Source organism: Telopea speciosissima, chromosome 10, assembly GCF_018873765.1.
Source record: "Telopea speciosissima isolate NSW1024214 ecotype Mountain lineage chromosome 10, Tspe_v1, whole genome shotgun sequence".
Classification (NCBI taxonomy): Eukaryota; Viridiplantae; Streptophyta; class Magnoliopsida; order Proteales; family Proteaceae; genus Telopea; species Telopea speciosissima.
The window spans coordinates 48,501,257-48,527,339 of NC_057925.1; the positions used below are offsets into that span (position 1 = coordinate 48,501,257).

The 26,083-nt window shown below is 38.9% G+C and overlaps 2 protein-coding genes across 7 annotated transcripts in view; both read left to right on the forward strand.

Annotated features, from left to right (window-relative positions):
• Window positions 1-24,682, forward strand: LOC122641944 (uncharacterized protein DDB_G0286299). 6 transcript variants are annotated; one of them, XM_043835288.1, is made up of 14 exons: window positions 1-538; window positions 833-918; window positions 1,015-1,302; window positions 1,394-1,427; window positions 12,575-12,654; window positions 20,101-20,160; window positions 20,389-20,499; window positions 21,178-21,258; window positions 21,361-21,444; window positions 22,269-22,719; window positions 23,367-23,479; window positions 24,081-24,111; window positions 24,207-24,406; window positions 24,498-24,682. In XM_043835288.1, the coding sequence occupies exons 1-13, from the start codon at window positions 103-105 to the stop codon at window positions 24,371-24,373; spliced, it is 2,022 nt and encodes a 673-aa protein (XP_043691223.1). In that variant the 5' UTR covers window positions 1-102; the 3' UTR covers window positions 24,374-24,406; window positions 24,498-24,682. The 6 variants fall into 6 exon arrangements, with proteins under 6 accessions (XP_043691223.1, XP_043691225.1, XP_043691222.1 ...); XM_043835290.1 differs by having other exon boundaries at window positions 2-538; window positions 833-959; window positions 1,125-1,302; window positions 24,207-24,396; XM_043835287.1 differs by having other exon boundaries at window positions 2-538; window positions 24,207-24,396.
• The window catches only part of LOC122641945 (nuclear transcription factor Y subunit B-3-like), a 16,457-nt gene continuing 6,063 nt past the window's right edge, over window positions 15,690-26,083 (forward strand). The window contains exon 1 of the mRNA XM_043835294.1: window positions 15,690-15,701. The gene's annotated coding sequence lies outside the window, so the exon portion shown is untranslated. The remainder of the gene's footprint in view (window positions 15,702-26,083) is intronic.

Sequence of the window (26,083 nt, forward strand, 5' to 3'; positions counted from 1 at the left end):
GCCGATCATCTAAGGTTTCAAATTAAACAAGAACAGAAAGCGAAGTGTTATCCTCTACTTATTTATCGGTCTGGATTTTTTGCTTTACACTGCGGGTTAGGCATGGCAGAGGCAGAAACGGAGACCAAAGTTGCTGAGGGTGCTGCAAATGGAACTTGTCCACCTGAGGATACTGGACCCCCCGAGGATACTGGTGAAGCTGAAACTCTAAAGGTGGAGGAAGCTGTAACTCTAAAAAAAGAGGAGGACACCAATGAAGTTAAGGAAATGGAAGAAGATAGTAAAGAAATAGAGAAGAATGAGGCTGTGGGAATGGATGAAGACCATGAGTTGAAGGAAGAAGAGAGCAAGCAGGAAATAGAAAGTGAAGAAAAAGAACCGGAAGATGTGAAGATAGAGGAAGAAACTGAAACAAAGGAAGAGAAGGAGAGCAATGAAATTGTTAGGAATGCTGAAGAGAAGGGAGAGGAGGAGAGAAAGGAAAATGTTGAGACTGCTGAAGAGGAAGAAGAAAATGAGAGCAAAGAAAACATTGAGAATGCTGAAGAGGAAGAGGAGGAGGAGGAGGAGGAGGAAACAGTGAAAGCCAAAGAGAGTAAAGGGGAAAAGGGATTGAAGAAGCGTGGTAAGAGGCAGACTGTTGAGAGCAAGGAAAATGTTGAGACTGCTGAAGAGAAGGAAGAGAATGAGAGCAAAGATAACATTGAGAATGCTGAAGAGGAAGAGGAGGAGGAGGAGGAAACAGTGAAAGCCAAGGAGAATAAAGGAGAAAAGGGATTGAAGAAGCGTGGTAAGAGGCGGAATGCTGGGAGCAAGGAAAATGTTGAGACTGCTGAAGAGAAGGAAGAGAATGAGAGCAAAGAAAACATTGAGAATGCTGAAGAGGAAGAGGAGGAGGAGGAAACAGTGAAAGCCAAGGAGAGTAAAGGAGAAAAGGGATTGAAGAAGCGTAGTAAGAGGCGGAATGTTGAGAGCAAGGAAAATGTTGAGACTGCTGAAGAGAAGGAAGAGACTGAGAGCAAAGAAAACATTGAGAATGCTGAAGAGGAAGAGGAGGAGGAGGAGGAAACAGTGAAAGCCAAGGGGAGTAAAGGAGAAAAGGGATTGAAGAAGCGTGGTAAGAGGCGGAATGTTGAGAGCAAGGAGGTGGCTAAGCAAAACGAATCGGATGGAAAAAATGTGAAAGAAACTAGTACTCCCATGGCCTTATCTCTTGATCGACCTGTGCGTGAGCGAAAATCTGTTGAGAGGTTGGTGGCTTCTATTGAGAAAGAACCAGCAAAGGGGTTTCGCATTGAGAAGGTGTAGTTTTGTTTATTTTTGTGTTGTTATTTCTTCAGTTCTGCATGCCTGCTAACTGGTATTTTATCTTGTTTGACCTTATAAACTACAGGGCCTTGGTACTCCACTCAAGGAAATTCCAAATGGTATGTTAAAGTTTGTCATAATTCATTTTGGTGTTGCAATTGTCTTGAGAATGATTCCTGAAGTAATTTAAATTATTTATCTTAGTTGTGTTTTCCATCTTACAAGTAAACTACTTCTGTCTGTTTTCCTAATTGTTTTTCCATCCTTGTTTGACTCCTCAGATTGGAGAAATATTGGTCTGGAAAAGAACTAACTGTTCTCTTTTATGGAAGGGACCATAATGCTTCTTTCTTTCTTTCTTTCCCCACCTGGTGCCATGTGTTTTGTTGGACTAGATGGCTAAGGCTTAAACTTTGTTGTTCTTGACCATGCATGAGTGCATGACTACATTCCAAATTTTATGCTTTTGGTATCCTCAACTGTTTTCTGATATAGTTGGCATGCCCATGCACTACTTTGTCCTACCTTTTGCGTCACTAATGATTAGTTTCGTAGAATTCTTGCTGCCTATTTTGCATATTGGATTCGTTAAGTCCCCTCTGATCCCTTTGTTCTGTGCTGTGGTATTTGGATTTTGGAGATAAATTTGCTTTAGAAGGCTGATCGATTAAATAAGATCACTTCAGTTTTAGTATTGGAACTCCTCTGTGATGACGATGAACATCAGGGATGGAGATTATCTTTCTTTCCTTTTTGGGGGGGGGATTAAACTATCCAAAGCGGCCTTTAAATCATCGACATGGATGCCTTAAAAACTGCTCTGATGAACTATAGTGGTAATTGCTACTAGATGAGTCTCTTGATACAACCCAGGATTCTTCAGGTTCAACAGCATCTTCTAAACATTATAGCATTTTGGCTTTGCCTTTTATTTGCTGATACCCAGTCCCTGAGAGCCCTCCTAGGACTGTGAATTGAATAAGACACCTGCGTAGTGGTAATTGGAGATTAACTGTATGTTTATCATCTTTCAAAACCACTTTTTGCAAATAGAAATGACGGCCACCTATTTAGTCCTAATATTTGAGATGCTTGAATAATTATTATTGCAATCTAAAATTTGGGGTGGCTTGCAAATCTGTTATGTCTGTAAACTCTAATGGGTCTCCTTTTAAAATCTCATTGTAGCTATGAAAATGAATCTTCCTTCTCAAAATATTCACTTGTGGAAACTTATTTTGAGATGGTTTGTGCAAAGATGATGACCTTTTAGATGTAGCAATATCGGTTGATCTTCAATAATAATTTAGCATTTAGGACTTCTCATGGAGTCCAATCTCTGCTTTCGATAGGTTGTTGCATACTAGTATTTGAAATGGTGAGACTGTACATTTGGTTCTTGGTGTGAATAAAGAGAGCTTATATCCTCTAGCCAAGTTTTGGAGCATTTAATGAATTGATTGAGTTTATCAGTTTCTTTGTTCTAAATCAAAAAGTGTTTTTGTGTGTGTTTGGGCTCTTGCATGTTATCATCTGTATGCTTTGGTAAGTAGTTGCCCATTGGTGTTATATTGCCACGTAAAAGTTGTTCATTTTATTGTTGAGGCAAGGTTGGACATGTAATTTGATGGCCTTAGAGGTATGGTTTTCATGGACCATCAGTCTGGGCAGATGGAAATTCCAACTTCCATGACCGTACCATCCTAGAACCACTTTCTGTTAAAAGCTGTTAATTTGGTCGGTGGCAATCTTGTTTAATTGACCACTCGGATTGGTTCAGAGTATAAACACTCTTTTTGAATTATATTTATTCAATTACTACTTGCAAGATCCAGTCAGGACTGCAGTTGGATCATTGACTCTTGATCCTGATGACCTGGCATCTGATCCAATTTTAGAAACACTGCATGGATGTGTGGGCCTGAAGAAAGAAGGGTTGGACTTAAGCCTCCACGTAGACTTTATATAGGCATCATGTTTGATCCATGGTTGGTCTTCGCAATTGGATTCATTTAGCTTTTTATAGGCAGCATATAAATCTTATAGAGTTACCTTTCTTAAAGGCTTTGATGGGTCCGATGGCATTAGAATCTCAAAAACGTATATATTTTATTTGTTTAGAGTTTCCAATTGGATGGATTGGAAAGTTTATTTTGTTGTATTTCCTTTTAGCTGAGTTAAATTTAGGAATTCTTTTTTCTTGTTCAAAGAATAGAGATGTATAAGGTCTGGATGAACAGCATGTTACATTTTTATGAAGAGCTTTATTATCAGAGAATTATTACCGAGTTGTTTATTGAATGGAATTTCTTTTTTGTGGAGTGAATTGACCATGTCCAACTGTAAAATTTATAGGCAACTTTCTCTTCTAGAGGGTACTTTCCCCAATCTCTTCCCCCTCCCCCTCTTCTTCTCTTGCTATAGTTAATGCTTTACAGTTTGTTGTGCTGCTCACTCCACTTTTTGCTTTATCCTATTTCAGAATCTTTCTTTATTTGGCTTGCCCAATGCTTTTAAGAGTCGTATTGAATCTGATCATACAAACAAGATTTATATGGGTTAGATCAGCTGATCCACTGTGTATACAGGCATTTCCTCATTGGATTGACTAGTTGATGCAGGTGCACTACCTTGGGTCGACCCAAACCCAGTTGGGTATCCAGTTGGAGATGAACTGGGTCCAGATTGAGTTTTTGGAATTTAGTAGGATTGTAGGAACTTATGTTATTTGGGGAATTAATGTCTTTTAGTTTATTTTATTCTGTTAGCTACGTAGGATATTTGGTTTCCCAATTTCTTCGTAGTTTCCTAGTTAGAAAGTTAGTCTTATTTTTAGGAGTCTTTTATTTCTCTTTATATATGGTGTAATTCCCCATCATTGAATAGATGGATAAAATGAATTGAGTTTGTGTTGGTGAAGAACCTGCGTGACTGGTTTTGTGTGCGTTCCTCTCCCCCTTTCTTCTTCTTATGCGCTCTTCTCTCCCCTGCAACTCTGATTTCTTCCAGGCTTCCCTCTTCTCCTAATTGGCCTTCCGCCAATTTGGTATCAGAGCCAAAAGATCCCATCTTCCTCCTTCCCTTGTGATCTCTCTCCCTTGTTCTATTCTTCTTCCTTCCTTTTTCTTTCCTATTTTCTTTTTGCTGCATTTGTAACCGAACAACACCAGCAGCAATCCCCCACCTTCCCTTTGTTTCCCACAAAGCCCAAACCCCCGTGACCTCTCAACCCCCATCCAGCGACTCTTGCAGCCTCTCCAACCCTTTCCTTCATACCCACACACACAAAAAAAATAAAATAAAAATAAAAATAATAAAAAAGAAAACCGATTCTCTTTAACACAGAAATCAAACGAAAACCCAGCCCCTAACCCTCCCTTTTATTCCAGCAGTAACCCTAGCTCCCCCTTTGATTCCACAACCCTTTCTATCCGCCCCTTCTTCTTCGATCGAACCCCCTTTAGGGTTTCGCTAGCAATGAAAAAAAAGAAAGTGAAGAGAAGAGAGAATGAGAGACAGAACACAAAGACAAAAGAAGAAATCGTACCTGATTGTTCCGCCCTCACACTGTGAGTCGATTCCCATCCTGCTGATCGGCTTCCTTGCATCGTGCCCTACACAGTCGCATCAGCAGCACCGCTCGTTGTTTCTTCCTCTCTGGACTACATGACTCCAAGTAGGAGACGGTAGTCACGAGACTCACGACTCGAGTCCTCTTTTGGTTTGTGTCTTTCTTTCTTTAATTTTTATCATTCCTAAACTGCCCCTATTTTTTCTCCTATATTCCTTTTATTCCAAGTAAGCCCTTGATCTTTATTTTTTTTATTACTCTTCTTATCCCTTCTTTAATTGCTTTCGTAACCCTTCCAGATTCCGTTAATTATAATTCTGCCATCATTTTATTAATTTCTGTTTATTTACTGTTTTGCCACTAATTCCTTGATTTAAGTATTCTCATATTTCTGTGAGCTCATAATGATTCCGAATACAAACCTGGCCATGAATTCCTTTGTGTTCAAGTTTAGATTGCGCTTTTCCAGCAGAAAACTTTCAGCTCTGTTTATTGATGAAAGACAGAGTGATAATTTTGTGTTTCAATCTGTGTTAGAGATGTTATCAAAGAACGACCAGATCATTACTTACTTTGAGGATTGTGTATTTGTCGAGTTCTCCGTTTCTCAATATTGTGATGGTGTGTGTTGTGACTTGTGAAGTGTTTGATTTTCCTAGACGCATTATTAAATTGGGTCGAGAATGGTTGGAAGAACGAAAAGGCATCGTTGATCGTGACGGAAACTTGTGCACACCACATGCCCTAGACATTCATTCTTCATGGATTAGTTGATGAAGTTTGTTCCAAGCCAAAAGAGGCAGCACCAGTGATATAGCCAGATGCAGATTTATCACCAAACTGGTCTTTTTTGCTTAGGAATAAGTCTAGGGTTGGGTTATATAAATGTTGAGCTTTTGATCCCATGGGTTTTCTATGTATTAGGCCCACTTTTATGGGCCTAAAATATGGGTAATTAGGTTGCATACGGGATTAGTTGCTTTAGTTCCATACTTAGTTTTATTTTGGTGGTTTTGTTCATAAATTGAACCGGTTCAACCAATGGTTCAATTTAAGTGATTTTAGTGGTTTTCTTTTACGTGTTTAGTGGGGCTGGATTAGTACTTTGTTTGAGTCTATTTCAGTTTCTTAGCCAGTTTGAGTTACCTAATAGGTTAAGAATTGGGTTAGGCATTTCCTTTTTAGTGTAGGTCCTGTAGGAGTCTTTTTTTGAGTCTTTTATATAAGGTTGTAAGGGGGGCAAGTATTGAACATGAATTTTGATTAATGAAAAGCTCTTTGTTGCTCTTCTTCTCCATTGAAGGTTTTTGTCTTGTGTTTGATCAAGGCTGGTGGGATTGGTGTTTGATCCAATCGACACCTTGCGGTGTGAAGCCTGGATGGATTGTTTGAAAGAATCGGTGTTTGATCCAATTGGCATCTTGCGGGTGGGAAGCACGGGTGGTTCCTTTGAAACTCTTCTTCAAGTTCTAGTTCAAGTTTGACTTTTTATTCAAGGATCTTCAACAATTGAAGCTGCTGCCCAAGAAATTCTGCAACTACAGTGAATTGAATCATCCCAAACCCAACCCCAACCCTTTTTTCTTCTAATCCTCAAAACTACCTGACCGTAACATCCCCTCCATCTCTAACTAAACCTTTTTCCCATAACCCAAATTCTCTCCAGACCAATTCAACGATCAAAACCCCTCCAAATTTGGATCAAATTCTCCCTTCACCTTAAGGGAAACTCGATCCAAGCCCCAGCCCTAGTTGACCACTTTAAACCCTAGATTCCCTCATCTTCTTCTTTTCAAAAACCCTAAACCCTAAACGTAACCTGCTGCCAATTCATTCCAACACACTTCCAACCACTAAACTTAATGTAACCTTCACTGATAGACTCCCCTACATCAACTTGACCTAACCCTACCATCAAACCCTAGCCCTAATTTCACAATTTTCACCTATTTTGACCTAACCGAATTACCTAGTTCACAGTAGATCCTGGTTATTGGCTTCTAGTTGATCTCCTACCAATCTAGAACTAGATTACAACCCCAACCAGAACAATTAATAGTGGCAATGGAAGACGAAAAGTTTGTGGATCAGGTAACGATGGAATCCAGTGCATTGAAAGTTATTCCTCATCATGAGTTCGTCCTTCCCCATGATTTTCCAGCCATGTCTGCACCCCCCAAAGCTTCATATTGTGGATTTTCTTCAAGGTGCAAACATGGGACTGATAACCCCGCTCATGAGCTTTTAATTCTTCCATTCTACAAAACTCGTGGACGAATTTTTCTCAACACCGGGGGAATTGATGCTGGTACACTACCTTGGATCGATCCAAACCCAGTTGGGTCTCCAGTTGGAGATGAACCGGGTCCAGATTGAGTTTTTGTAATTTAGTAGGATTTTAGGAACTCATGTTATTTGGGGAAATAATGTCTTTCTAGTTTATTTTATTCTGTTAGCTACGTAGGATATTTGGTTTCCCAATTCCTTCTTAGTTTCCTTATTTGAATTAGTTTATGAGTTAGAGAGTTAGTCTTATTGTTAGGAGTCTTTTATTTTTCTTTATATATGGTGTAACTCCCCATTGTTGAATAGATGGAAAAGATGAATTGAGTTTGTGTCTGTGAAGAGCCTGCGTGGCTTGTTTTGTGAATTCCTCCCCCCCCCCCTTCTTCATCTTCTTATGTGTTCTTCTCTCCCTTGCAACTCTGATTTCTTCCAGGCTTCCCTCTTCTCCTGACCAGTACTCCACCAATTTGGTATCAGAGCCAGAGGATACCATCTTCCTCCTTTCCTTGTGCATAGAAGAAGAACTCGTCTCGAGTACAGGTTTTGACCAGCCAAAATAGCGAGTTGGATCCAACTCAATGGCTGGTTTCGATGGGTTTTAGACCTATTTTGGGGCAGAAACTTGGTAATCAGCCTATTTTAGGCCATTTAAACACAATGGCACGATCAGATTTTGCAAAAACAAAGTCCAAATAGGAGTTTCACTTTGGACCCTAGGTTGGTAAGCGATGACGTACTAAAATACCCTGCTCTACACGTAATTTAGTAATAGAAAGCAATCAAAGCATTCAATTAATGTAAAACAACTTAAATAAGCATCAGAAATGTTAAAGTGTACAATGCATCAATCTGTTTAACATATTACATCTATGATCTATCATCCCATAAAAGTTATGTAACATATTTTAAATTGACATGAATCTACCAAGGTTTGAACAAATTTTTCTGAAAAAAATAGATTTGGGGAAAAATTGTCTACCTTTAAAAAATTCTTCAAATTTGAGATGAAGAATCACAAATATGATGCAAATCCTTCAATTTTGTAGCTGAATGTAGTCTCCGGCAAGTTGTATGTTGAAATCCAGGAGCAAAATGAGGCTGCTGCAGCTCAAAGGGGAAAAAAAGGGTCGAAATCTGTAACTCAACAGAGAACTCGCAAGATCTGTCGAGTTCTTGAAGTCTTTAAAGGAAAAAGAGTCGAAATCTAGGTCGGGTCGAGATCTGGACTCTAGCGAGATTTCACCCGAGATGGTGTATTTTTTGAACTCGCCTAGCATCTTGTCTTGACCACTTCAAAAAGCGATAAATTCGTCGAGAGCTCACAAGTTCTTCTTCCATCCCTTGTGATCTCTCTCCCCTGTTCTATTCTTCTTCCTTCCTTTTTCTTTCTTATGTTCTTTTTGCTGTGGTTGTAACCAAACAACACCAGCAGCAACCCCTCACCTTCCTTTTCTCTCCCGAAAAGCCCAAACCCCTGTGACCTCTCAACCCCCATCCAGTGCCTCTCGCAACCTCTCCAACTCTTTCCTTCGTTCCCACAAAAATAAAAAAGATTCTGTTGAACACAGAAATTGAACGAAAACCTAGCCCCCAACCCTCCCTTATATTCCTGCAGTAGCCCTAACTCCCCCTTCGATGCCACAACCCCTTTCTATCCGCCCTTTCTTCTTCGATCAAACCCCTTTAGGGTTCCGCTAGTAACAGAAAAAAAAAAGAGAGTGAAGAGAAGAGAGAACGAGAGACAGAACACAAAGACAAAAGAAGAAATCATACCTGATTGTTCTGCCCTCCCACCGTGAGTCGATTGCGACCCTGCTGGTCGGCTTCCTTGCATTGTGCCCTCCACAGTCGCAACAGCAGCACCGCTCGTTGTTTCTCCCTTTCTGGACTACACGATTCCAAGTAGGAGACGATAGTCACGAGACTCACGACTCAACAGTCCACTTTTGGTTTGTCTTTCTTTCTTTAATTTTTATCATTCCTAAACTGCCCCTGTTGTTTCTCCTATGTTCCTTTTGTCTTATATTTTCCTTTTATTCCAAGTAAGCCCTTGATCTTTTTTTGTTTTTATTACTCTTCTTATCCCTTCTTTAGTTTGCTTTCGTAACCCTTCCAGATTTCTTTTATTATAATTCTGCCATCATCTTATTAACTTCTGTTTATTTACTGTTTGCCACTAATTCCTTGATTTGAGTATTCTCGTATTTTTGTGAGCTCATAATGATTCCGAATACAAACCTGGCCATGGACTCCTTTGTGTTCAAGTTTAGAGTGCGCTTGTCCAGTGGAAAACTTGATGAAAGGCAAAGTGATAATTTTGTGTTTTAATGTCAGAGATGTTATCAAAGAACGACCAGATCATTACTTACTTTGAGGATTGTGTATTCGTTGAATTCTCCATTTCTCAATATTGTGATGGTGCGTGTTGTGAAGTGTTTGATTCTCCCTGACGCATTATTAAATTGGGTCGAGAATGGTTGGAAGAACGTAAAGGCATTGTTGATTGTGACGGAAACTTGTGCACCCCACATCTTTTTCACATGTCCCAAACATTTATTCTTCATGGATTAGTTGATGATGTTTGTTCCAAGCCAAAAGAGTCTGCACCATTGATACAGCCCCAACCAGAACAATAAATAGTGGCAATGGTAGACGAAAAGATTGTGGATCAGGTAACGACGGAATCCAGTGCTGTGAAAGTTATTCCTCATCATGAGTTCATCCTTCCCTATGATTTTTAATCATGGATGCCCCTTCAAAGCTTCATATTTTGGATTTTCTTCAAGTTGTAAATGTGGGACCGATAACCCCCGCTCGTGTGCTTTTAATTCTTCCATTCTACATGAGTTTTTTCTCAACACCGGGGGAATTGATTCAGGTGCTTTACCTTGGATCGACCCAAACCCAGTTGGGTATCCAGATGGAGATGAACTGGGTCCAGATAGAGTTTTTGGAATTTAGTAGGATTTTAGGAACTTATGTTATTTGGGGAAATAATGTCTTTTAGTTTATTTTATTCTGTTAGCTACGTAAAATATTTGGTTTCCCAATTCCTTCTTAGTTTCCTTATTTGAATTAGTTTTCTAGTTAGAAAGTTAGTCTTATTTTTAGGAGTTTTTTATTTCCCCATCGTTGAATATATGGAAAAGATGAATTGAAGTTGTGTTTTTTGAAGAGCCTGCATGGCTGGTTTTGTGCGTTCCTTCCACCTAGGCGTCCAGGTGCCTTGGTCGCCTAGTTGGTGTCGCCTTGATTTGGACCCTCTCCAACGCCTTGGGTCGCCTAGATGCCGTGACAACGATGGTTCCTTCCCCCCCGCGCCCCTTTTTCTTAATTTTCTTTTGCGTTCTTGATGTAAATAAGTCACTTAGAGGGTTATTTTATTGAAAATAAGCTTTAGGTAAATGTGTTGGGCTTTTGATCCCATGGGTATAATTGGCCAATTTAATGGGCCTAAACTATGGGTGGAAAGTAGGAAAACGGGATTTACTTCCTTAGTTTAGTTAAGAGTACTATTTTGAGTCTGTTTTCTTTATTATTTCACTTTCTTATTCAATTTAGGTTACCTTATTAGTTAAGGATATGGTTTGGCCTTTCCTTTTTAGTGTCTAAGTCTATTTTTGAGTCTTCTATATAAGTTTGTAAGGGAGGCCAGCATTGTACACGAATTGGAATAATGAAATATTGGCTTTAGCCTTTGTTAAAATCCTGAGATAGGTTGGGTGAGATGCCCATTCCCTTCCCCCATCCCCTTCCATCGGTTATTGCATCCAAACCCTAATTTTGTTCAAATTGAGTTCAAGAGTGCTACTAACTGCTGGGATTTCTTTCAACTGACTGTCACATTGATTTCTTGAAGATTATTATATCAAGGTCATTTGCTGCTTCAACAGGTTACAAATTTGTGGTTTTTTATTTGTTACTTCAATCAAGGAAATTGTTCCCTCATTTGAGTTCTCATTGTCCTCTTGTTTTCCTTGTTCTTACTTCCCATTGTTCTCTTGTTTACCTTATTCTTACTTCCCATTGTTCTCTTGGTTCCCTCATATGATTTTGTTTCCATTGCTCTCTTTCTTGTTCTTTGGAGTTTTTTTTTTGATCTTGCCTGGGATTAGACCTATTCAGGTTCTAGTCTTACATTAGTTCTTCTCTCACCTGCAACTCTGATTTTTTCCAGGGTTCCCTCTTCTCCTAACCGGCCTTCCACCACTAGTCCTTTGTTTGGATCATCCAATACAGAATGATCCCAAGAGGTATTGCCCGGACCAATGCAATACTTGATTCTGATCAGGAATTCCCTGGCTAGCTGTAGAGGCCATAGTCCTTGGCTAGCTGTAGAGGCCATCCTCACCAACTCGTGTAGTGCAGCCCTAGACCCTCAAAGCCCCAGGCTGTTTTTCATTACTGTTGCTTAATAAACTCATTGAATGTAAAATATAAATATACTTGGAGAAAAATAAATTTTCATGTTACAGTTGAGCTGCAGCAATGAATTGTTGCTACAGTTGAAATACAAGTTCTCAACAGTTTCTGGTTGAATTCTAAACCCTCCATCACTGTGTGACCATTTTATTTACAACATAATATCTTAGGGTTTCTTAAGAAACTGGCTCTGTTATTCACTATTTAGATGTATCAATTTGTCCTGTTGAAATCTTATGATCACTACAAACATTTGGAGGTGCATTAATTCTAAAACACATTTGGTACATGTAGGGAATATCTCAGTTCTATTTTCTATCATGTTTATATCAATTGGGTTCACCTCAGGGTTGTGTCCGTAGTTACTAATTTATCCTAGTAGTGACTCTATGATTGCATTTGACTTCTATCTAGTAATTCAAGTTCTTTGTTCTTATTATTAAAAAAAAAATTAACTCTCAGGTTTACATATCGTGATTGTAGCAGTTTGGGTTTCAATTATTCATTTACTGCAATGCTTTAGAGGTGCATTAATTCTAAAACACATTTGGTACATGTAGGGAATATCTCAGTTCTATTTTCTATCATGTTTATATCAATTGGGTTCACCTCAGGGTTTTGTCCGTAGTTACTAATTTATCCTAGTAGTGTTTCTATGTTTGCATTTGACTTCTATCTAGTAATTCAAGTTCTTTGTTTTTATTATTAAAAAAAAATTAACTCTCAGGTTCACATATCGTGATTGTAGCAGTTTGGGTTTCAATTATTCATTTACTGCAATGCTAATTTTATGCTGAGAAACTTCCTTTGTAGTATGCTCATGTAGTTCCATAGAATGGTGGGAAATTTAGTTAATTATTCTCATATCATTTGTTAATTATTTTTAGTATTCTATCAATGATTTCTCTCTGTGGATTGACAGAGTAGTTGAGATATATTCTTCAGTTTGTGACATTTCTGGTCTTTTGCTTCTTGGTATTTTTTCAGTGGCATACAAGTTATCAAAGAAGAAGACAGATGAAACATTCAAGTCACTTTACATGATCCTTTTTGGAAGGAGGGGAAAGGTAATCTGAAAAAATGTTAAAAATTGATTTTGTTTCCATATTATCTATTCATTTAACTCCACAACTCTGTTCTGAGTGCTTCCCTTTGTTAATGTCTAGAATATAGTTGTGTAAAGAACACTGGAGCTTCTTGGTTTATACCAAACTAAATAATTATGCATGGAGTGCTCTAGCTGTTCTACAGGCTGTTGTTGTACTGCGAGTTGTCACTTGTCAGTATGGTATAGGACCTTCCTTGGAATCCTTGATAGTGTGACTGCAAAAAAGATTCAGGAGATCATTGGAAATTAGAGTTCAGGGACCCTGTCTGATTGGGTGGCTAAAGCTAAATTATTCAGATAGGTAATAGGTTAACAACCTGTTCTAGCAGTATCATTATAGTCAAAGGGTAAATACTAAATAGGTAATGTCTTCAGTTCTCTTTACGTTGTTTTCTTAAATTACACTAGATGGCTGTGCTAGGATGGCAATGGAGCGGATTAAACTGGTTCCCCTTGCTAGTTTTGCAAAACTAATTATAATCCTTATCGGGCAACAATGCAAAACTAATCCCGAACTAGGGAATTGCAGTGGGAGATTAGCTTGCGATACGATACGATCACCAGTGAGGAATAAAAACTAGAAGAGAAAATTGAGTATCTCAACCAAAACAAATCTGATATAAGCATGGAGCTTGTGTTGGCCTACTTTGTTCAACTGGGTGTGTTCACTTGAGGGTCTTGGTCATTGCTAGTTAGCTCCACTTGGTCATTGCTAGTTAGCTCCACAATACTTTTTAATAAGTTTCAAATGGTCTTTCTCCAACTTCCAAGTTGGATCGACTGGTTCACTGGGCTTGGCTGGTGGACTAAATAGGGACAGGAAAGTGAGAAAACTTTTTAAAGAGCCTGAATCATAGTTGTCATGGTGTCAAGGTTGCCAAGGCGTCCCCTAGAAGCCTTGACAATGATGCTCAAAACATCTGCAATTGGTGAGGGGGTATTACGTATATAAAGATGACTGCAATCCCATATTTGGAATCACTATGGGGCCCACACGAGCAAGAGGACACTCAAAGCAAAGGCTTAGTTGTAAAACAAGAAAATAGCTTGAAGGTTATAAGAATAGTGGTAGAATTGGAAATAAAAGGAATCTTAAAGGGCTATAAGGAATAGAGGGTATAGGGATATAAATGGAAATAAACCTTAGAAAGATGGACTATCGTGGGTGGCAATATATAGGAGGGGTGATGCAGTTAAGATGGTCCTATCGGGTCAATCGGGCCTCAAAAGAATTAATTTTGGCTCATGTTGGGTTCTATGGACTTTGGGCTTCTTATTTTTGGGTTTATTGATGTAATGAACCTAATTATAAACCCACAGTGGGGGTAAAGTTAGTACACTAGTTTAGTAGTTAAGTTGAGTGTTTGAGTTAGATTAGGATACTTAGGGTCTTTTTGGTATCATTTTTCATTTTATTTATCTGACACATTTTTTTTGTTGCAAGTGTTTAGTATCATTTGTGGACCCTATTTTTATTTAAAATAAATGAGTATAATAGAAAAATCATAGTAGGGTCAAGACCCATTTTTTTTTTATGGCTAAAAACCACTTTTGATCATTTATGCGGAACCTTTAATGAGCATGTCCTTATAAAGTCCCAAAGTCGAGGGTAGAGGAGTCATTTCCTCTTAAATTAGAAAGGAAGTCCCAACCCACTTCATCTTCTTCGTACAACCGTACCCGTCCCCACCCCTTGCTGCAACCCAACCCACACCCACCCTCGCCCCACCCTGCACCTGCCTTCTTGTCCATCCCTTCCCTGCTACCCTGCCCCGCTCCAGCCCCAGCCCCAGCCCCAGCCCCAGCCCCTCCCTTCTCTGTTCCACCCCTTCCCTCCCCACCCCACCCACCACTCTTCTTCTTCCAGAAACCCCACCAGCCTCCTGCTCCCATTTCTTCTTTCCAAACCCCTCCGTAATTTGAAACATTTTTTGACTGTTTCCTCCTCTGTTTTGAGACATTAAAAGGATGACTTCATATTTTTTTTCCATTGTTTCATCCTCCGTTTCAGCCAAATCTGCATAGAGACTCAACCTTTTCTACCATTGCATCACAACATGACTGTTTAAATCCATTGAGCTAATTATTTAATCTGTCCTTCGAGTGAGTTCTTTTTCAAAACGAGTAAAAAATGTTCCAAATTATGATGGATTTGGAAAGAAGAAATGGGAATGGTTGTAACAAATTACGGTTTTGATTCACGGAAAAAGGAGAAATGGTTTGGAAGATTGGTGAAGAGGGTATCCCTTCACCTACTGCTTAAACAATGTATGGGCTTTGGGCCTTTTCTTTAAAAACCGTGAGTAGTTACCAAACGGTTTCTCAATCTATACTCTATTAGGTCTAGTAGTTACCAAACAGTTTTCATTTTTTGATAAAAAAGATTTTTATTAATGATTTTTTTAAGTAGATCATAAACAAAAAGAAAAATGATACCAAAAAGACCCTTAATAGCTATGGAGTTATGTTTTGAGTTTATATACTTTACTGAGTGTATTAGGGTGATTATGAGTCCTGTTGATGCAGGTGCACTGCCTTGGACCAACCCAAACCCATTTGGGTATCCATGTGAAGATGAACCTGGTCCAATTGGGTTTTTAGGTCCAGTAGGATATTTAGGAATTATTTTATTTGGGAAATATATGTATTCTTTTATTTGGGTAGCAATTTGGGAAATTTCCAATTTGAGTTTTTTTTAGTCTCTATTTTTATTAGTCTAGGTTTTAGGAAGTAGATTTTAATTCTATTTCTGTTTTAGACTTCAATTAGGACACTTAATTTCTTTTTATATAAATATGCTTTTAATCCAATTCGTTGGTCAGATTTGGATGAATAAAAGTTTTTTTATTTTTTTTACCAGATTGGTGCGAACAAGATCGTGTGACCATATTCCCTCCCTCTCTCTCCTGTCCTCTTCGATTTTTTCTTGTTCCTCATTCTTTTTCTTCTATTCCCTGTTATGTCTTTACCTTTCCTGCATTACAGTACATATGCTTTGCAGTTTCTGTTCTAGCAGCAAGTGATCAGTAGAGACTTTGTTGAAACTCATTCAATTCAATACCAGTTGACTCTAGATTGACCAAAGATAGGGTTACCATGTGCGAACAGAACCCTAGAGTTAGTTCTCTTAAGCCCTCCTCCATCCTGAGATTGAAACCAGATTTCAGGCATGAACCCCAGTTCTCTCGCCCAAGTTTTTTCAGCAGCTTTAAATCTTGCGATCACGAGTTGTTTGATCTGGCTGGTTGTTTGCATTCAAGAGCTTCATGAATGTAGAACCTCTCCCTGCAGTTTCGCCTTTGTCTAGGTCTAATTTAAAGAGCTCTCTCCATCATAATAATTCTGATTTCCACTTTCTGGTTTTTCTTGAGGTAGAAAACGATCACCTCATCCCCCCACGATTCTCTTGTTTCCTTATTTATGCTTTTAGTTTCCTTTAATGCTCCTCAACTAATGCAGAACCAGGGAGGGTGGTCTGCTATGGTGGGCTTCACAGAGGGAACAGTAGAAGAATTAGAAGAAAGGAGGGAAGGCAAGAGATAGAGAAGAAGAAGAATGGGTTGAGAGAGATTAACAGGGAAGGGAGTGAAAGAGATTGATGGGGAAGGATGATGGATCCTTTGGCTTTGATACCAAATAATGCAGAACCAGGGAGGGTGATCTGCTATGGTGGGCTTCACAGAGGGAACAGTAGAAGAATTAGAAGAAAAGAGGGAAGGGAAGAGGGAACTCACGTTCACACACTCTCACAGAGCTTCACGAATAAATCTTCTCATTAATCAAATTTTCAAGTCTGACTCTTCTATCGTAGTACATCAATTTAAAGGAAAATACCCTTATAAAATAGAAACTAACCAAAAGGGAAACTACCAAAATAAGACATATCTAAGAAAAGGAAACTACCAAATAAGCTCCTACGTAATCTACCCAAGAAATAAAATAAATATTGCATCCTAAACTAGACTACCAGCCCTTGCCAGACCAGAAAACCGGTTTAGGACCAGTCCTTGCATTGGGCTTCCAAAGTGGGTCATGCCGGTCCAGCCAGGCTAAGGCAACTGCATCATCAACACTTCTCTTATCTCCTTATATATCCCTATTTTACAAACCTTTACAAAATTACCCCACTTCATATGTGACTTCTTCCCTTTTGTTCCTTTTTTGTGATTTAGACTCCCAAAAGTACCAGATTGCCATTGGATCTTATATTTGAGTTATCTAACACTTTGGTGGGCCCGCAAGCAACCCAGCAAGGGTTATTCAAACCCGGGTTTGCATTACCTTGTATGAGTCAAATTAGGAATTTTAGAAGCTCTCTCTCTCTCTCTCTATATATATATATATATATATATATATGTAATACACCCTCCATCAATTACAAATGATTTGAGCAAAGAAAATGAATTTTTTCCAAGAGTTTTGGTCCTGTTGAGCAGTGCGTACGGGATTGGTATCCCAAACCTGATTTCTTCTCCTCGTCTCTCTTCTTCCTCCCAAATTGGGGATGTATCCTCGTAATGAACGACCAACTTTTTTTCTTTTTTTGCCATCACTTGCTGTTTTTTTCTCAATTGGCTTAGGAATTTCACTGTGGACAACAAGCTCTTCTGTAGGGACTGTTTCTTTTGGCTTTGAGAATCCTTCATCAATCCGCCCTTGATGAAATAACGTCTGTCATATGTGAGAAGTCTCTAGGATGCACAAATTTCTATCATGATCAACTACACCCTTTCGCACTTCCAACCATTGTTGATCAACTTTAATGATGCATTTCGAAGAATCAAACATCTCACAACAGTCACCATCAAAGTACTGAGGAGTAAAAAATTTGATGATATCTTCAGATTCAATGATGATCTCATTTGTCTTTGACAATAGCTCCACCACGGATTGTGAAACAAAATTTTCACTTCTCCCATCTTCGTCGAATAAAATAGTAAATCTTCTACTGGGCAAGCTTATTCTAGTCTTGAACATAGGTATCCACGGCTCGGTTAGGCTCTGATACTTAATAATGCAAAACTAATTCTCTACTAGGGAATTCCAGTGAGATTAGCTTGCGACAGGATCACAAGGAATAAGAACTGGAAGAGAAACTTGGGTAACTCAGCCAAAACAAATCAAATATGCATAAATTTCGGTCGATTTCTCCAATCAGTCATCATAACAGATCTGCAAAAGATAATCTAAATCTGTCGGATAGATTTAGAGTTATGAAGCTAACCTATTGGAGAAAGGAAAGCTAGAAAACTGTAGAATCAAGGGGCAGATTCAGAGTAGATTGTAGAAGATTTAGAATAAGAACAGAAGAGAAGAAGAGAGAGGAAAGATCAAACCTGTTAAAAGTAGATCGGAAGAAGAAGAACGAAGAAATCAGGTTTGAGATATCAATTTGTATGCATTGCTCAATAGCACCAAAACTCTGGATAAAACTCAAATTTCTTTACTCAAAACATCCTTAATTGATGGGAGTGTATTGCATATATAAAGACCAAAAATTCCTAAGTTGACTCATAAAAGGAATTCTAATCACTCTCACACACTCAACAATGTAAATAAACTCAAAACTGAATTCTTAAAAGTTATTAAGTACTCTAATCTAACTCAAACATTTAATTTTATTATTAATCCCGTATAATAGCTTCAACCCTACTTAATGGGCTTTTAAATTAGGCCTATTACAATAAAACCCAAGAAAATAAAAGGCCCAACCTATAATATAACTACCCAAAGGTTTATTTCAGCCCATTGGACTGACATCAGCACCTTGTAGATTTCCTAAGCTTGCACATTGGCCTCCATACAGGAATAATGTTCAATGCAACTGCATTAGGTTTGGGTCAGGCATGGTATTTGAAGAACCCTGGGTGGGTACCTTGTACCACCTCATACCATTGGCAGGGCTGTTTAGCAGTTGAATAGAGATGTATCTGATGTTTTGCCTGTTTATTTAATTGGATATTCTGTGTCCAATTAAATATCCAGCAATATGGACCACTGGATCTGTATTCTATCTTTTTATCTATTGGAATATGGATCCAATATGTGGATATCCGATTAGATTGACCTCCAGCAGACTATTCAATAAGTGATACAGCTGCAACTTATTCAAATCCAAACTTCAGACAACATCCATTCAAAAAACAGAATAAAAAAAAGTCTGGAAGCAGACAAGAGACCGATAACAGACACAAACGAGAAACTAGAAAGAATAGAAACATAAACGTTTTGGTTTTGGACACTTATCTAACAAAAGTCATTAACTCATTTGTCATCATGAGCTTTGAGCAAACAGAAGAGAAAAAAGGGCCTGCAAGTATCAAGAAAATCGAGCAAATAACCAAGGATTTTAGTGATCAAGAAGAGGAATCAGAACTCCAAAGAAATCAGTGGTGTTCAGATTCTCCTAGTTGCCGACCATTGAGAGAAAAGGAGGCGATGCGAACTTTTGCTGTTGTGTGGGAGGATTCTATCGAATATTTGAACAGTCCAAATGAAGAAGCCAAGAAGGGCTTGTTAGTCTGCGACTAATGTCTCCAATCAAAGGAGGGAAACTTGATTCTCCGACTGAGGAAGGGTCCATAACTCTGCAGGTCTGCCACTTTGCATGATGGTCTAAACAAAGAGGGGAAAGATGGGGAGAGTTGTTTAAGCCTTTCACGATTTTGATTTTTGACACCTTCTCTGATTTTTTATTCAGTTTACTCAGTGATCTGTGGGTGGTTCCTATTTAATCAAGTAAACTCTTTTGATGCAAGTTATGATTGATTTCAATTTAATTTGTTCTCCATCACTCTAGCGGCCATATATCACATGGCCTGAATTCATGGGCATGTATGTTAATTGTAGACTTGTAGTCTTACCTCCGAGCATATTATATTTATATATGAATGTGCATTGGATTCAAACTTGTTGGTTCCTGGTTCAAAACTTGGAAACAGCATCTCCTGCGAAGAATGGGGTAAGGCTGCGTACATTTGCCCCTCCCAGATCCAGCGGTAGCGAGAGCCTCATGCACTGGGTTGCTCTTCATATGAATGGTGAAGTTGCGCTATTGCAACCTATTGGTTGCGGGTTGAAAACTTGGATACAGCCTCTCCTGTGAAGCAGGGGGTAAAACTGCATACATTTGCCCCTCCCAGACCCTGAAGTAGCAGGAGCCTTATGCACTGGGTTGCTTTTTATATGATTGTGCATTTGATTCACTTTTGGTTGTTGTGATGTACTTCATTTATCGAAGAAAATAAATTGTGATTGATTTTTCTCCATGTTTTCAAAGTTCAGTTTATTCCTATTGTTCTTCTTCTATCTCCATGGGAATATCTGTGATTTGGTCTTCTGCTGAATGGTTTTATTAAGTGATTCAATTTGCTGCTTCTTCAGCCTTCTGTTTTAATGTATGCAGGCATCTGATGTCAAGAAGAATATTTCCCAGTTTTCTGGCTTTGTGTGGCATGAGAATGAGGTAAAGAAATTCATATTGAAGGGAGGGTTCAAATTTATTCTTTATTTTTGTTTTTGCCTTTCTAATGCTATTTTTATCTTGTTAGAGGGCTAAGAAGTAGAGCATGTACTTTGACGGATAGCTATTATTTTGATATGATTATAGGGTTCATTTTTGGATTACCAATTGTGAAGCACATGCCACATGAATGTCTGGATCTCTAACCATGAACTTTTGAAGGAAGCGCAGGAAAAGCAAAGGATGAAATTAAAAGAAAAATTTGACAAGTGTGTTAAGGAGAAGTTGCTGGAATTCTGTGATGTGCTTGACATATCTGTTGTGAAGACAACAACAAGGAAGGTATGTATTACTGTATGACTTTGCTCTAGAAAGTGTTCTGTATAGAAGATGTAAGTTTTGGGCCCTTGCAGCCTAGACTGTTTGGAATGTTGGGGCCTAAATGACAGACTCTGAGTTCATTATTATTCATGGCCATAGAACCATGGATTATTCATTGGATTTTCCTGTCTGAATGACTTTATTTTTTTGAATTGCCCAAACTGGCCATTTGATGCTGACAGCCCATATACCTGAAGTCTCAAAACTTCTACTGATTGGTATATTGCCAAAGACTCAAACCTAGGCTCGTACGCCAGAACCCTTATGGCAAGGCCAGCCATGCCTATATAATGTGGCCAAGTTTTTTGCTTGTGAACTGTGAAGAGGCCAAGCTAATCCATGAGGTGTCCCAACATTTGGCTTGTTCAAATCGTAGTTGTCAAGGCGACTAGGCGGCCCAAGGCAATAGGGGGAGCCTGGATGCCTAGGTGACACTAAGAAGGCGATGCCTAGGCCACCCAAGGCTTTGTCCTCCAAGGGGTTCCTGGACGCCTTGGCACCGATGTCTCGACAACTATGGTTCGAATTGACATGTGGAAGGACCCACATAGACACACACACACACATTTTACCCTGCTTGCTAAATCGAATGTCATTTTGGAGCCACAAGCTGAGTCTGGCTTTTTATTTCATGTGCAGGAAGATATTGTTGTGAAGTTAATAGACTTTTTGGCATCTCCACATGCAATGACTGATGTTTTACTTGCAGAGAAGGAGCAGGTTTCTTTTCCCCAGCTAGAACTTTTCATTCAGGCGTTATAATCTTTTGGAAAGTAGCTTTTCTGCTGTTGGCTTATTTTTCTTCTCTTTATTGTTATACAGCCAAGTAAAACTAGAAAGCGCAAAAGGTCAGTCAAGGGATCTGCATCAAAGTCAGGTGGTTCTTCTGCAAAACACTCTTCAGGGGTATCCATCTTTCTTTGTGAGCCCTATATGATTTGTGTTGGTACAGTAAATTTTTGTGTGGCTCAGATCAAAATGTTTAACAGTGTTTTAATGGGAAATCTATTGATCTAAAATATAGGTCTGATGAGCTTATTTAAGAAAGATTTCTAATATTAATTGAATTTGGCTCTTTTTTACTTCATCATCTCTAAAAGTGGATCCAATGGGTGCGATCTTTTGGCCAAGTTATGGGTATATAAATAAAGGGGGAAATATTTGAATGTTGTGTACTCTGGTCTACAATATGCACATGCACATGTTGTGAACATGATATGTGAGACAACACCTACATTTTATCAGACCCTTCTGCGACGGTCATTTTTGACACCAAAAATAATTATTGAACGGACGATAAGGATTGAGTAATCTCTTTTATTCTTTTTGCTTAGGTGGAAAAAATGTTCATTAACGAGAGGTACTGTCATCTGTGGATTTATCTCATACTATGGAAATCTATTGCAAGATTCATCAAACAATTGCTCCTCTTTCTTTGTACGAGTGTCATTTACTTGTAATTTGGATCTTAATAAATTTTTAGTTGTAATCAGGAATGAGATAATTGCTTTGTGAAAGATTTTTGTTGGACATGGTGGAGTCAGAATTTATGGAAAATGGGAGTTTATGTTGTAGTGTTTGAATGTAAAACCCATACTAAGAGAGCTAGAGGCATGCAATTCATTTTGGTTTTTGAATTTGAGACATGGTAATATGCATGTCCTGATTATTTGGAAAGTTGGAAACTATTTATTGTTGCTTATAATTTTTCTGAATTAATTATTTCACAGAAACGAATAAAGTCTGGAGACACTCCAAAAGGGACAGATAAAAGGAGTGACCTTGACACCGGAGATGAGTCTGAAGAAGAGGATGAAGAGAATGATAATGGTGTTCCAGATGCACCTCAGGAGGTTCTTGACCATTCTGAGAATGAGGATAAGGAAGATGAATCTGTAGAGGAGTCTGAAGAAGATACGAGAAAGCGTAAACGTAGTTCAAAGAAATCATCATCGAAGAAGGAATCTGCTGGGAAAACTGATATGAAGAAATGTACAACCTCCACGAAAGCTACTCCAACTGCACCGCCTAAGAAAACTCCGAGCAAATCATCATCTAAGCATTCTAAGGTTGATGACAGCATTGATAAAAGCCCGAAGGTGTTTTCAAGAAAGAAGAAAAATGAGGAGACCAAGAAAAAGGCCTCAACCACAGTAAAATCTGCCACCAAAGATAAAGCTGGTAATACTCGCTAACATCCACCCCCACACCCCCCCCCCCAAAAAAAAAAAAAAAAAGAACCCATAAAAGAAAAAATGAACTCTTCTGTCATCTTCCTCTCACAGTGGGGGAATTGATTGCCTCGACTGTTAGAAAAGGAGGGGGTGGGGGGCAGTACCTGGATTTCTTTGATAACCCCTCCCCCCCCAACCCGGGGTGAGGGGAGGGTTCCTCCATGAACTTCTTGTTCTGTTGGATAGCATTCTTGTAATTCCTTGGCAAGTGAATTGAATTTTTAAGTAGAACTGGAATGTAGTTTGTAGATAGGTAAAGCCCTATAACAAAGTATATTTCCTTTTTCGGGAATTACATTCTCATATTCCTGCTTCCATCCCAAAGAATTTCTTTCTACTGTACTTGTTTTCTTTCTGATGAAGAACCATTGTTTCTTCAAAAATCTATATGAAGAAGTATTCCAATCAAGCTTTTCAGTACTTTGTTCTGAGAAATCAAGGCATTCTATTACCTAAGTCTTTGTATGGACAGCAACATGGTGTAGCAGTTGTGATGGTGGTATAATGATGATGATGATTATATGTCTTGAATATGTGTATTCTTCATTTTTTCCTGGGAAACAATTACCTGAAATTGTCTGTAATTTTATGAAGGTTCAAAGGTGGTGAAAGGGAAGGATAAATCCAGAGAAGGAGAACCTGTACCAAGTGAAGATGAACTACGAAGTGCAATCTGTGAAATTCTGAAGGAAGTTGACTTCAACACGGTAGGCTGCTTAAACTTAATCTTCGGTGGACTGTTTAGTGTAGAAAGCTGTTGAGTTGGGGCATCTACCCTTCTTCTCCTGTGATTAAGGATGTCAAACATTCCGGTTTCGGTTAAACCATATAATTAAACGGTCTCAATTTTGAAACCATAACTGAACCATTTATTAAACGGTTTCACAGTTTCGGTTTGATTTTGAAACCCTTACAGCCTTACCTGTGTTATCCACAGGTAAACAACTGTGCTTTTATGGTTTCACATCTCTAAACTGTGGTCTAGGACCCGCAATTGGATGATTTTACCCCTTTTTGTAATTTTTTTCATACCCCCCTCCCCCCTTTACCTTTGTTAATTAATGGGTTTCCTTTCCTACACCCCCTGCACAAGAGAAAAGTGGGAGGGGGGGGGGTTTAACTGCAGAGGCAGCTTCTTGCTTCTATTATGTTTTCAGCTTTCACTTGTATATCCAGGGATATGTTTCCTCCGAACATCCCCCCCTCTGAAAAAGAAAAAAAGATTTAAAGGGTGATTTGGTTTTTCATATTCATTACTATCTACAGCTAACTTTTCTTTTTCCCATTTTGTTGCTTTGCTTTTTTTAGGCAACATTCACAGACATTCTGAAGCTGCTCGGTACGTACTCTTGGTTTCTATCTATCCAGTTGATTTAATATTTTGTTTAAATTGTAGGGGTGCACTGACGTGTAAAAAATTCTACTTCCTTTCAGCTCGGCGGTTCAGCATGGATCTCACACCAAGAAAGTCAGCTATAAAGCTTCTGATCCAAGAGGAGCTTACAAAACTAGCTGATGAGGCAGAAGATAACGAGGATGATGATGGGGAAGGTGATGAAAAAGAAGATCAACCAACTGCAGGTCAAGAGGTAGAGGCGTGACTTTTTACATGAAACATATGTAGGTGAGCAATGGTATGCTTTCAGATACCCCCCCTTCCCCTTTTCTCTTCCAATTTCAGGTGCCTGATATACTTTTACTGTGATGGTCTGTTGGGCTTGGCAGATGTAATTTATTCTTGGTCATATATTGCCGGCAACAGAAGAGGTATTTTCAGGCAAAGCAAGCATGGTGGTGGGGGTGACATGTTATGAATGCCTGATAGATTCGTGGTCATTTTGTTTCTATACTAACCTCATGGATACACAGTAAGGCAGGTAACTTATTTTTTATCTTGCAGAATCAAGCCTTAAAAATGAAGTTTTCCCCCCCACCATAATCACCAAACAGATCCCCCAACAGATTTCCGTAAATGGTTGTTATATTGTGGAATTAATGTATGTCTTAATCTACCCTGACCTAACTCTAGGCATACACACCTACTTGACTTGTCCGAACTCCAAACGGGCAATTTTTGGCAGCTCATGGTAGTTTGAATAATCGGATCCCGTTGGAGTCTCTTTTCAATTCCAGTGGATCCAGATCTCATATGGAAAATAGGGTTTAGGGGTGGTTTATTTGCCGATTTCCACCGTTTCTGGCTGATTCCTATCCTATTTGGATTAGAATTGGCCTTCCAGTTTTTTAAACACTGGAGGTGTTTTCACTTTCAGTGTCTTTTGAGATATGGAAATCCTGCTTTTTGGGCTAAGAAATTCTTCAAGCTGTTCCCCACCCCCCCGTTAAATCGCTCGCGGATCATTTAAACGTTGCAACTGTCACGTCACAAGTAGGCCAAAGGTGCCTAAAAGGCAGTTTTGGCCCGAGTCTTTTGTATTGTCTTTACAAAGAAAAGCTATGTTTCACATGCTTTTCTTAGATGATTAGATGATATGGTATCTGCTGTGGCTGTAAAATGGAAGGCGTCGTTTTCCTTGTAATTTATGCTATGCGGCCTTATTGGTACCGCCTGTCATTTTCCTCTTTCGTGTCACTGGTTTGAGGGGCTGTCGTTATTCATTGATTTCCTGAATAAAACGAAGACATGGTTATGCGATTGCTTGATTCATTGCAATGGTGATTTTTTGGAAACCTTTTCCGGTTGGAGAAGGATTAAAAGTATCCTGCCTAGGATGTTTTATAATGGCTTGGGTTTCTCTGAATCATGCTTTTGAAACAGAACGGTATCTGCCATTCTGATCTGATGGTGAATTAGACCCAGTTAGAATCGGTCAGATTGTCTGAAAACTACAGACAGATTGTGTATAGATTGTTTCTGGAACAGGAGGAATTGGGATCCAATATGGTTCTGCCATTCTTATCCGCTCGTGAATTTGATTCAGAAACCTTAGAATTTGTTCCTTTGATCTGTAATTTAGTGATCTGATCCCAAAAACCTTAGAATGAGTCGCTACCAAATGTTGGAAACCTTGGTCCTTCATGTCGAATTTGCCAATCCCATGCTCATTTTGGAAACCATAATAAGTGGCATTGTTCTTTCCGAGGAAAGCTTCATGTACAACAGGGCATGATGGTATATAGCAGATAAAGGATGTCGATTGTGTACAGCAGATGAGAGGATTTTAAACTTGAAATCAAAGATCGAATTGGCCAGAATTGCTGGCTTCAGAATGGCCGGAATTGGTATCGGTCACATCCCTGAATTTTGATTTTTTAATTTATGAAATGTTTCGGCAGTCAGGCAGATTGCA

Bases quoted from the DNA above. Each gene is read 5' to 3' on its own strand.
- LOC122641944 (XM_043835288.1), top strand. From the start codon at position 103: ATGGCAGAGGCAGAAACGGAGACCAAAGTTGCTGAGGGTGCTGCAAAT. The intron at 539-832 runs ATGCTGAAGAGG...ATGTTGAGACTG, and splicing joins GAGCAAAGAAAACATTGAGA to CTGAAGAGAAGGAAGAGAAT. The intron at 22,720-23,366 runs GTAATACTCGCT...AATTTTATGAAG, and splicing joins TGCCACCAAAGATAAAGCTG to GTTCAAAGGTGGTGAAAGGG.